This window comes from Pan paniscus, chromosome 2 (genome assembly GCF_029289425.2).
Source record: "Pan paniscus chromosome 2, NHGRI_mPanPan1-v2.0_pri, whole genome shotgun sequence".
In the NCBI taxonomy this organism is placed as follows: Eukaryota; Metazoa; Chordata; class Mammalia; order Primates; family Hominidae; genus Pan; species Pan paniscus.
This window is the reverse complement of record NC_085926.1, coordinates 156,627,224-156,640,097: the sequence shown is the minus strand read 5'-3', so window position 1 is coordinate 156,640,097 and position 12,874 is coordinate 156,627,224. Positions and strand designations below refer to the sequence as shown.

Genomic DNA, 12,874 nt, shown 5'->3' with positions numbered 1-12,874 from the left:
TTGTATGTAGAATTGTTTTTACCATAAGTTTTTGCAGATTATAATATTTTATAACTCTATTTCCTAGGAAATAATTCCCTGTCGCATTCACTTGGTCTGGTACCCTGGCAAACCTCTTAAAGTGAAGTACCACTGTCAAGAGCTACAGACACCAGAAGAAGCCTCGGGAACTGAAGAAGGATCAGCTGTAGTACCAACAGAGCTTAGTAATTTCTAAAAAGAAAAAATGATCTTTTTCCGACTTCTAAACAAGTGACTATACTAGCATAAATCATTTTTCTAGTAAAACGGCTAAGGTATAGACATTCTAATAATTTGGGAAAACCTATGATTACAAGTAAAAACTCAGAAATGCAAAGATGTTGGTTTTTTGTTTCTCAGTCTGCTTTAGCTTTTAACTCTGGAAGCGCATGCACACTGAACTCTGCTCCATGCTAAACAGTCACGAGCAGGTTCCTCAGGGTTTCAGCCCTAAAATGTAAAACCTGGATAATCAGTGTATGTTGCACCAGAATCAGCATTTTTTTTAAAACTGCAAAAAATGATGGTCTCATCTCTGAATTTACATTTCTCATTCTTTTGAACATTACTATAGCTAATATATTTTATGTTGCTAAATTGCTTCTATCTAGCATGTTAAACAAAGATAATATACTTTCGATGAAAGTAAATTATAGGAAAAAAATTAACTGTTTTAAAAAGAACTTGATTATGTTTTATGATTTCAGGCAAGTATTCGTTTTTAACTTGCTACCTACTTTTAAATAAATGTTTACATTTCTAAATAATGAAATGTGTTGAATGTTCTCGTGAAGATTTGTATACAAAGGAAAAATTTGTGCTAAACTGGAATTAAATGAAATGGTAATATTGCTTAACTTAAATTTTACAAATAATAGAACGTCTGTCTCACCAGATAAAGCTGTCTGCAAACATGCATCAAAAGAAACACTGATGTAACTGGAAGTATATTAAATATTTACAATTTTCATTTACAAGGACAACTTGGACCGAGTGTTGGCCTAAGTAATTTATAAAGGCAAACACAGTATGTACCATAATCAAATTCAGTGGAGTACCTCCTTAAGGCAGGAGGCATTGATCCAGGAAATGTTGTCATCATTTGCCTCTCAAAATTAGTATCACTTAATGGAATGTTTATGTCGGTGTGTAAAAACCTTGAGCCAGGTTCTGTAGCCAGTAACTGATTAGGAAATATCAGCCTTAAAATATACCAAAACATTACTTCTAAGTGTGCACTGTTAGACAATCAGAAAAGTTTACACTAAAGAAGGCATGAACTCATATAAAATAAAATGAGCTGATCTAGTTTATATATTTTTCTACTTAAAACCCTATGCTTTGCATTTATCTTCCCAAAATCCAGCTGATTTACAATTTAAAAAAATTTTTTTAATTAAAAAAAAAATAGCTGGGCATGATGGCTCACGCCTGTAATCTCAGCACTTTGGGAGGCTGAGGTAGGAGGATCACTTGAGCCCAGGAGTTCATGACTAGCCTGGACAACATAGTGAGACTCCATCTCTTTAAAAAAGTTTAATGATTTAAAGATTTGTGGCTGGGTGTGGTGGCTCATTCCTGCATTTTGGGAGGCCAAAGGCAGGAGGATCACTTAAGCCCAGGAGTTCAAGATCAGCCTGGGCAGAATAGTGAAATCCAGTCTTAATTTAAAAAAATACATATATATATAAAAAATAAAGAGTTGTAGGTATTTGGAAGCATTGCAAACAATCATTTAAAAGACACATCAGCTCTCCCACCTATGTGATAATGAAGAGATACTCCTTGTAAATTATCAGAAATAATCCACAATGATTAAATTATGCCAAAATCAAGTGATAAATTTCTGTAACTGAAGTTCCCCAAATGATCTTCAAAAAAAGTCCTAAGAGCATTACAACAGTATATTCAATGTCCTATGATATTTAATCAATCTTTTAGTGTCACATTAAGGACTAGAAAAGGGCATTTACTTGGTGTTTCAGCTTTCTAGAGTCGGAGCTTTCTCAAAGTCCTCATCCCCATAAATGCATTTTTCTTTTTTCCTTTTTTTTTTTTTTGTTTGTTTGATCTTCACTGGGTAGCTATCTTGACTTTGGAAGGAAATGGTTACCTATCCCAGGATGTCCCACACCAGCTGATTATGTTGCCCAGGCTGATCTCAAACTCCTAGGCTAAAGGGATCCTCCCACCTCGGCCTCCCAAAGTGTTGGAATTACAGGCATGAGCCACTAAAGGCATTTTTCATTACTGAGATTAGGCTCACAAACACATCCATAATCCAACCAGGTAATGATTCTAAGGTAACCCTTTAGCAGATTTATTACAGTACAATAGATTATGAGGGATAATTCTATACATACAAATAATATACAAACACAATTACCTAATTTATTAATTTACAAAACCCAAAAAGTTAAACCAACTAAAAATTTATCAGTATCACCATCAGAACATCTTTTCTTTTTTTTCTTTTTTTTTTGAGACAGAGTCTCACTCTGTTGCCTAGGCTGGAGTGCTGGAGTGCTGGAGTGCAGTGGTGCCATCTCAGCTCACTATAGCCTCCACCTTCCGGGTTCAAGCGACCCTCCTGCCTCAGCCTCCTGAGCAGCTGGGGCTACAGGCGTGAGCCACCCCGCCCGGATGATTTTTGTATTTATAGTAGAGACGGGGTTTCACCGTGTTGGCCAGGGTGGTCTCGAACTCCTGACCTCAGGTGATCCACCCACCTTGGCCTCCCAAAGTGCTGGAATTACAGGCGTGAGCCACCACGTCCGGCCTCAGAACATCTTTTCTAGCACAAACTCTAAAACTGTTAACTTAATTTTACCAACATTGGTTTCACTAGCTAATAAAACAGAAAAATCACTTGGCATAAAATGAAAAACTATTCCCTATGTCCTCTTTTCATTAAGAGTCTACATTATTCTGAATCACTCTTAGCTAATTACAATTACATACAGCATGACATTCATTTTCCTAATACCTTTAGAACTTTCTTAAGACATATAAAATAATACCAGGGATTTTGTCTACATTCCATTTTATTTTATTCATACTTTCATTTTCTTCCTACCTGAATTACGAATTTTTAGAAGTTGAACAAGTTCTTTTGAAAGTCAGTTGGAAGCTTATATAAATAGGAACACTTTTTTTTTTTAGGTAAAGTTATCAAGCCAGGCATGGTGGTGTGTGCCTCTTGTCCCAGCTACTCCAGAGGCTTGCTTGAGCTCATGAATTTGTGAGCAGCCTGGGAAACACAGCGAGACCCCATCTCTTTAAGTTCAGGGGTTGATGTGCAGGCTTGTTACATAGCTAAACTTGTGTCCTGGGGGTTTGTTGTACAGATTATTTCATCATCAAGGTATTAAGCCTAGTACCCATTAGTTATTTTTCCTGATCCTCTCCCTCCACCCACCCTCCACCCTCCAATAGGCCCCAGTGTGTGTTGTTCCCCTGTGTCCATGTGTTCTCATTATTTAGCTCCCACTTATAAGTGAGAACATGCAGTATTTGGTTTTCTTTTCCTATGTTAGTTTGATGAGGATAATGGCTTCCAGCTCCATCTATGTCCCTGCAAAGGACTTGATCTCATTCTTTTTTTATGGCTGCATAGTATTCCACAATGTGTATGTACCACATTTTCTTTATCCAGTCTATCAGTGATAGGCATTTAGGTTGATTCCATATCTTTGCCATTATGAACAGTTCTGCAATGAATGTGTGCATGCATGTGTCTTTATAATAGAATGATTTACGTTCCTTTGGGTATATAGTAATGGTATTGCTGAGTCAGATGGTTTTTGTCTTAGAAGACCCCATCTCTTAAAAAAAAAAAACAGTTGTTAAACAAAGAAACCAAACTCTAATATCACACAAAAGAATACAATATGACACTTCTGAATTTCACAGATTTTTCATTTCATGTCTTGGGCTTAAGCGCAGTGCAGGCAATATTTCAGCGGTCTTTAACTTTGTCTGCATATTAGAATCACCCAAAAAAGTTTTTATCTTGATCCAGCCAAATAATCTAAATATCTGGGTGTAGGCCTAGGTATTTCTTTTTAAGGCTCCCCCAGTGATTTTTAAAGTACAGTGAGGGTTGGGAATCAGTACAATACTACCTAGTGCTGCTACTGTTGTCCAATACAAGTATGTAATCTTTGAATTAGCCAACAATTATCCTTCTTGATAGTAGTATAAACAACCCTCACCTATGAATATTCTCATTAATTTTTTTCCATGCTACAGACTTTGGTTGGTATTGATCTTTGCCAACTATAACGAATGACTTAGAAAGAGATGTGGGTTCTAGTCCTGATCTGTCCATTTGTGAACCTATTCTAATTACTCCCACCAGCTAGGCCTGATCATTACCTATGAAATGCTGGTGTTGGATTAAATATCTAGGACCTTTTCTAACACTGTAACATTATAACCAGGATGTTTTACAAATTAAAAATAAGTAAGTTTTTTACTTATTTATCCAGTTTAGTTCCAGTAGTTGTGACTATTCTCAATAGCCATAGGAATCATGCTAAATTCCATGAAGGTACACAGAATGTAATTTCCTCATTAGTAACAATATTCAAAGTTATTGTGAATGTCACAAGAGCTGATGAAATGCCAAAGCAACCACATTTTTTCAGACCTGATGCTACTGTAGCAACAGACATTCATGGGGGAAATGCACTTGGTGAATAATTGTAATTAAAGTATCAATTTAAAAACTTAGGTTTTGTGGTCTCATTAAAGTTATTTACCTTATCTGTGCTTCCTCTATTACAAAATGGACATAATAATAGTACTTACTCTCAGGATTGTGAGAATGAAATTATACAATGCATTTAAAGTATTTAGCAGCCAGGCATGGTGGTTCATGCCCATAATCCCAGCACTTTGGGAGGCTGGGGCAGGCAGGGAGCTTGAGCCCAGGAGTTTGAGACCAGCCTGGGCGATATGGCAAAACCCCATCTCTTCAAAAAATGCAAAAATTAGCAGGGAGTGGTGGTGCACACCTGTAGTCCCACCTACTTAGGCAGCTGAGATGGGATAATTGCTTGAACCCAGGAAGCAGAGGTTGTAGTGAGCAGAGATAGTCCCTCTGCATTCCAGCCTGGGGGATAGAGTGAGACCCTACCACAAAAAAATAAAAATTAAAAAAAAAAAAAGTATTTAGCAAATGCCTTGAAAACATGTGCTCAATACTTTTTAAAGATCTTTTTTCCCTAGAAACCTTAAAGTATAAAGCCACATCTATAAGTCAAGAAAAGCAAAGGAATTTAAAATCAATTATTTTATTTCTACCATCAGGTAATGAAAAGGACTAGGATCCATCTATACCATCAGATGATTTTTGGATGAAGCAATTCTGAACCGGGTAATAGAACTGCTTGGGAAAGCCCAACTTTTTCTAGAAACAAAAGATTAACATTTGTCCCTTCACAATCTCAGTGAATACAATATACGATAAATTCCAAGGAATTCAAATTTAACTAGCATTCATTAGGTTGATGAAACTAACTCTATAAATTACATTTGATTTAGCTGTACAAAAACATTAAGATGAACGCAAACAAGAATAGTATATGCAAGGGTCTACTTTTTACTTCACAATAGACCACAAGGAAGTAACACTTATACTCCTAAAACAGAGGCAGTTACAAATTTGCAGAAACTACAAACTGAAATAAACAGACATATATAAAACAGAGAGAAATTTGGCTAATATTTTAATATCCCAATGAAGAATCTGAAAAACACTCTCTATGAAGAACATACGGAATCCACTCTTCAACAGAAAAGCCTGCCCGTTAATGACACTCCAAGAAGTGTCATGATGTATGCGATTCACTTTCAAGTCTTCAGCAAACTAAAAATATAGAGTTATGAGACTTAAACAGATAATAGACAGTGAAAGCAAATATGACAAAACAAATTATTATATGATAAACAACCCGTTAACGAAGGAAGGTAGATGGAAAGTATGTGGTTATTCTTTGCATTTTTTCAGCTTTTCTCTATGTTGAAAACTCTTATGATACAAAATTTGGAAATGAACATACATTCTAAGCTTAAAAGTATAACTGAAATTACTCTTTTCCCCTTAAATATTAAACATATTTCAGTAATAATTATATTTTATTTGAGGATTTTCAATAAACTATAAAACCAATCAATAGAGTTGAAATAGACATAGAATTACCTTTGAATACAACAGAAGCTCCTGAAGATGAACAAAAAGAGCTTCTTTTGAAGAAGGAAGAGCCTGCTTCCTGGGCTCAGAATTTCTTGTTTCAGCAGCCTGAATTTATTCCACTGGAATCCATCAAAGTATCAAAACCACGCAGATTCAATTAGAGTCAGTCAACTCACAGTAAGCAAAGTTAGTTCTTGGCTTTTCCTTTTTTAACAGGAAGTTGACCTGTAGCTTCCAAATACTTATTAATGACGTCTTCTTGTGTGGATGGTAAACATGGCTGATACCTGCTGTACTCCATTGTGTATTCTCCCTTTCCCTAGGGATTTAAAAAAAAGAGAGGGTTTTTTTGTTTGTTTGTTTGTTTTTTAAACTATCAAGTAAAAGTCATGGAAGGTCAAGATTTTATAATATGATCATTCTGTAGGGTGGTCTTTTGAAGGGTAAGTTTAAATTTGCCTACCTCTGTGCATGACCTAAGTTCAGTGGAATAACCAAACATATCATTTAGAGGGACCTGAAAATAAACATAGTAGATATTTTAGCACTGCTTATTGGAAAATATTTGAGAAAAATACAGATGCATTTTAGCCATTTAATTCCTTTAGATTAAGATTTCTGCTCACTACTCCTAGTTTAAAATAATTAAAAGCCAAAGAGAAACATTTTTGTTTTATTCCAAGTGGAAATCCTATTTGAAAATTATTTCATTTGACAGTCGCAACCAGAAACCAAATCTTTCCACTTCATGGAGTGAACACCATTGACCGCCTTCCCTCCTCATCCCCACTCCGCTCTGTAGCCCCAGCTCAAGCACTCAGAAGTGCTTCTTTTGAGAAAATATGAATACGACTTTCCTTTGGACACCTTAATGATATGCTGAGAGTAGTGTTTTCCAGGAGGCCTTATGAAATGTAATAAACACCTTCTCCCTTGAGATTTAAGTCAAGAAAGGTATAGGCAAGGTAATTAAAAGGGATAAATTAAAGATAACAATAAAGTAATTATGCAAATAAAGCTAAAATGAGAGAGATAATATACATCTTATTTTATATTTCCTTTTCTTTTTAATTTGTCCATCTGTGCTTATCCAAGAAAGAGAGATAATATACATCTAAGAAAATGACACATTCACAAAAGGTCAAGATAAAATAAATCTTATTTTTAACTTCTGCACTTAAGAGTTGCTTTAATAGCAAATTACAGAAAATGCCACATGTATAAAGCCACAAATTCAGCAAGGAAATGTGTCCATTTGCAAAAACAAAAGCTAATCTGGATTTCCTTCTATGGTTAATAAAAGCAGGGCTGCCAATGACCAAGAGTACTTACATCTGCATACAGTGTAAAATAGTCCTCAACTCCATCTTGCCCAGTGATTACCCCATGGCGTCGGTTAATTCCTGCAATTACTTGTCCCTGAAATTCATTTGGAGCTACAACTTCCACAGCCATAATAGGTTCAAGAATACATAATGTTGCATTTGCCAAGGCTGGGTTAAAAAAAAAAAAAGTTCATTAGTCTTCATACACACTACAACTCTTCTGTCCAGATATAAAAAACGGAGAAAAATGATACTTTCCCAAAGGTACAAACACAAATGGCAAGGTTAAAATATTCGACCTAGACTCATTTTTCCTGTAGTAATAACAGTCACTCTTCTAAATGGAAATTCCAACATTTAATTTTAATATTGGTATTTCCATTATCATATTTTTATCCTTAAAACTCATTAAATAGCAGAGAATAATACAAAAGGTCTTAAAACAACATCTGATCAAGTCCTTTACCATCTAAATTATCCAGCTGAGTTATTTATTCCCTCTGAAAATCGTCAGGGTTAAAGATAATAACTATTACAAATTTGACGAAGGTAAACTCATTCTTTCTTTCTTTTTTTTTTTTTTTGTCACCCAAGCTAGATTACAATGGGGCAATCTCGGCTCACTGCAACTCCGTCTCCCAGGTTCAAGCAATTCTCCTGCCTCAGCCTCCGAGTAGCTGGGATTACAGGCATCTGCTACCACTAATTTTTGTATTTTTAGTAGACACAGGCTTTCGACATGTTGGCCAGGCTGGATAAACCCATTCTTTCTTGTGGTCCCCGGCAGACAGTTATTTTTAATTATAAGAAAATAATTTTTGTCACAGGGCAGGAGTGGACGTGGAGGGTACCCTTCCTATACTCAGAAGCAAGAATCCAGCCACACCTACGATCTGTCTTTCCTTTTCTAGTCTGAACAATTTCAACACCTGATTGAGAATGAGAAGATCAAGTTTCTAGTTTTTGCTCTACCTCAAAGAAGCTATATGCCTTCTGGAAAAACACAATTTGTCCAGGTCTCAAATTTTTTCATCTACAAAATAAGGATTCTGGACTAGACTGGGCCATTTAAACACTAAAACTCAGTGTGTTTGTATTCATTTTTATCCCATTTAATACATAACCAAAACACTTCTTTCTGTTAAAGTGCTAATGTTTAAATGTAACAATATGGAGAGAATATAATAAAACGTCAAACATTTACACTTAATTTGGAAGTTGTGATAGTGACAAATACTTCCGCCTCAGGTTTGTTAAATTATCTCCAAATAAAGGCTTTCCGCAAAACACAGAAATGATGACAAGGGTAATATTTTGTTTAAATATAATCACAGATTTTCCAGAAGCATCAATTTGTTTATAATAAACCAAAACTAACAATTTTTCTTATATATTTACTCAGTACTTCTTCTAGAGAAAGTATAGCTTAAGTGCAATAATTATGACAACAGGAATGTAATTAGAAATATTTTTAAATTTAAATCATATCCTAGCTCACACCTACCCTCGACTAATTAGTTCTAATGAGTGAATTTTGTTCTGAAAGAGAAATAACTGAACTCAAAGAGATACTGCAGACTCCTATGCTTCACTGGCTAAGCCCTGCAGAAACCTACATGGACATCTAAATCAAACTAACAAATTTAGAGTGTAGAAACAGTTCTATTCCTTGCATAACTTCTTTACAACAGGAGAGCTTCCTTGGCTCTAAAGAAATGTAATTAATATGAAAAAAAAGCACCCAGAGGGAGAGATGTGAGCAGATATAGCTAGATTTAGTTACAGATTATCTAATGTTCTCAATAGGATAGTAATGTAAAACATCTAGATTGTGAAAGGGTAAAGGGAAGGAAAGAGGCAAGTATATGGTGTCCATCACTCAATTATTGAGGACAGCCTTTCTGGTTCTGTTTCACTTCCCCTTACCCTGCTCTCTTCCTTGTAACTCACTAAATCTACTCCCTGATTTAGTTCCAAATGAATCTTACCCTTACACATGCCTTCCTCTAATCCTATACCATGAGATAAGATTCCAAAGCCAACTCGCCTGCCATTTTTCAATAGCCACATTGCATCCAAGTCCTAAAAGAAATTTTTCCTCCAGCAGATCTGTAGTCAATTTTACCTTTCAGTTTTAGGTTACCTCACTGATCAGTATCATGAACAACATTTAAAATTAGGCTCAAATGAATTCTAGTGTTCATTTTTTAAATCAAGAATACGGGAGAATTTGAACTATTGTTCTTCCAATTTTGACAAGATATAACATGTAATAATAGTATACTATTATAATAACTATAATATCTTACAGTTATAAGCTATTCTTATACTAAGCTCATTTACCAACATTTTCACTGTAAAACTCTAATGTGGTAGTCAACAGAGGTGTATGTAAAAAAAAAGTTGATTTTCTTGCTGAGTGTGGCAAGAACTTCCTTTCACCTGACTTTTATATTTTTGTCTTTTTTTAATCAGGATAGAAAAAGCTAATTTTTATTTTTACTTCAAATCTAATGTTTTTTAAAAAGTTTTAATTTTTAATTGACAAATAATAATTATATAGGCCAGGCGCAGTGGTGGCTCACGCCAAAGTGCTCAGCACTTTGGGAGGCGGAGGCAGGTGGATCATTTGAGGTCAGGAGTTCAAGACCAGCTTGGCCAACATGGTAAGACCCTGTCTCTACTAAAAATACAAAAATTAGCTGGGTGTGGTGGCACGCACCTGTAATCTCAGCTACTTGGGAGGCTGAGGCAGGAGAATTGCTTGAACCCAGGAGGCGGAGGTTGCAGTGAGCTGAGATCGTGCAACTGCACTCCAGCCTGGGCAACAGAGTGAGACTCCGTCTCAAATAATACTACTAATAATAATTGTATATATTTGGGGGATACAGTGTGATGTTTTGAAGACTTCTTTCAATCATGGAGAAATAAAAATCAGATGAAGAAACAGCAACGTAACTTATTTCTCATGCTAGCATCCCGCTTGTTTGCATAGTATATTTTGTAAAAAATAAAACTACTCAACCAGCTATGGTGGCTCACACCTATAATCCCAACACTTTGGGAAGCTGAGGCAGGAGGATCACTTGAGCCCAGGAGTTTGAGACCAGCCTGGGCAACAAAGCAATACCCCACCTCTACAAAAAAATAATAATAAAAAATTAGCCAGGCATGGTGGCATGCCCCTGTGCTCCCAGCTACTCAGGAGGCTGAGATGGAGAATCACTTGAGCCCAGGAATTCGAGGTTGCAGTAAGTCAAGATCATAACACTGCACTCCAGCCTGGGTGACAGAGCAAGACCCTGTCTCAAAAATAGAAAAGTAATCCCAGCACGTTGGAAGGCCAAGGTGGGTGGATTACTTGAGGTCGGGAGTTCAAGACCACCCTGGCCAACATGGTGAACCCTTGTCTCTACTAAAAATACAAAAATTAGCTGGGCATGGTGGTGCATGCCTATAATCTCAGCTACTTGGGAGGCTGAGGCATAAGAATTGCTTGAAACCATGAGGTGGAGGTTGCATTGAGCCAAGATTGCACCACCGCACTCCAGCTCCAGCCTGGGTAACAGAGTCAGACTCTGTCTCAAAAAAAAAAAAAAAAAAAACAACCTCAATTCAATTATAATCTAGTGTTTTTCCCCTGTATATCTAATAGGCAATTAATCATACTTAATAATATATATACTATACCTAAATAATAAAAAACTAAATGGTACATATTCAACTGTTTAGTTAATATTCATATACATTTTTTCCACAGGAAATGCATATTAATATATTAGCTCCAAATGAAGCTTACCATTACACATGCCTTCCTCTAACCCTAGAACATGAGACAAAGCTCCAAACCTAACTCACCCTGCCATTTTTGGATGGTGCATTGCATCCAAGTCCTAAAAGATATATACATATTTTATTTTTTTATATATAAAGTGGCCATATACATTTTTTCCACAGAGCATATTTATATATTTTATATATGTATCTTTTTCCCACAGTATATTATATATTTTTATATATACTTTATATGGTTTACATATATTTTATACTTTATATATCTTATATATTATATAATACACATATATATGCATATATACTTTATATATGTATTTTATACAAATACATCTATAAATATATATACACATATAATATATAACATATTATATATATCCCGTGGGAAAATGTATATGGCCACGTTATTTATCTATGTATATATATGGCCACATAGATCTGTATTTACTTATATTTAAATGTAGGAGCAGTTAAAAAGGATGAAGCTCCTTGTTAATTGATAACCATATCAATTATCTGGCTTTATGTAACCTCTATTTCCAGGAAAGCTACCAATTTCCAGTAAAGAACCAGCATAGAACAATCAGTACTTTCTAATTTGTTTTAACTGTACTTCTAAAAAGTATATAAAGTGATTATAACTAATTTGTCAGTTTAAGACATACTAAAGTGGTAAACACACAGAGGTAAAAAGACAAGTATTTTAATGTGAGTGATGCCTAATAAAGTCTCATTTTCTTTGTCATTTTACTTACCTGTTTCCTATTTACACAATCTTCAGACTGTGACAAGATTTCTACATCATAAATTTCAACTGCATTTTTAATAGAGAGCTGATATAAAGGAAATTTCCCTATCATAACTGAGAAACTGAAACATAAGTAAAATAAGGAATCAGCAACCCTCCCCAACCACTGCCCTATACCTGATCACAGATGCGAAGTGTGACCGAAAACACCACAAAGTTCAAATTCATACAGAATCAATAAATCCTGATCTACAGAATGTTTAGGAAATATTATGATTAAAGTTTCTACTGTCCACTTTAATCCTCTTTGATAAAGATATTTCTGAAATGTTTTGTGAATCATAATTCTACTGTGTAAAGACACCGGTGGACATTACTAATGTATTTTCACATAAAGGACATGGAAAAGATGACAAAGAGAATGGAATTTTCTGGCTTCAGGAAATGGGTTTGAAGTTCCTTTCTTGAATAATCGTGATGTGAAACTGCTACATTGTCACTAGCTTTTTTTCTCTTAAAAGCGAAGAATCAGATATGTTTGCAACTGCATAAGGTTCTAGTTCATCAGCATTTAAATACAAATATTACTCTGTGAGAAATGTTGACAATTTTAGCAGTTTTGCAAGAAATCTGCATTGTGAATAAGGTTTACCAAATTCTTTGAAAATACTTTGCCATCCTCAAAATGCCTAAAAGCATACAATGTCATAATGAAGAGATTACTTACAAATTTATGGATTTCTTGACATTTCAAATAAGTCACTAGAAATAACAAGACTGTAGTTAAGA

General features: G+C 35.2%; 2 protein-coding genes across 4 annotated transcripts in view; one reads left to right on the top strand and one right to left on the bottom strand.

The window, feature by feature from the left end:
* Nucleotides 1–2,775, top strand: part of RARRES1 (retinoic acid receptor responder 1) — a 37,436-nt gene extending 34,661 nt beyond the window's left edge. For both annotated transcript variants that reach the window (XM_034957664.3, XM_014344430.4), the window contains exon 6: nt 68–2,775. In XM_034957664.3, the coding sequence (XP_034813555.3) occupies nt 68–217 (150 nt within the window). In that variant the 3' untranslated portion in view covers nt 218–2,775. The remainder of the gene's footprint in view (nt 1–67) is intronic.
* Nucleotides 2,776–5,302: 2,527 nt separating this feature from the next.
* The window catches only part of GFM1 (G elongation factor mitochondrial 1), a 51,365-nt gene continuing 43,793 nt past the window's right edge, over nt 5,303–12,874 (bottom strand). For both annotated transcript variants that reach the window (XM_003830632.4, XM_003830633.4), the window contains 3 exons: nt 7,553–7,713; nt 6,684–6,737; nt 5,303–6,539 (listed from right to left, as the gene is read on the bottom strand). In XM_003830632.4, the coding sequence (XP_003830680.2) occupies nt 6,408–6,539; nt 6,684–6,737; nt 7,553–7,713 (347 nt within the window). In that variant the 3' untranslated portion in view covers nt 5,303–6,407. The remainder of the gene's footprint in view (nt 6,540–6,683; nt 6,738–7,552; nt 7,714–12,874) is intronic.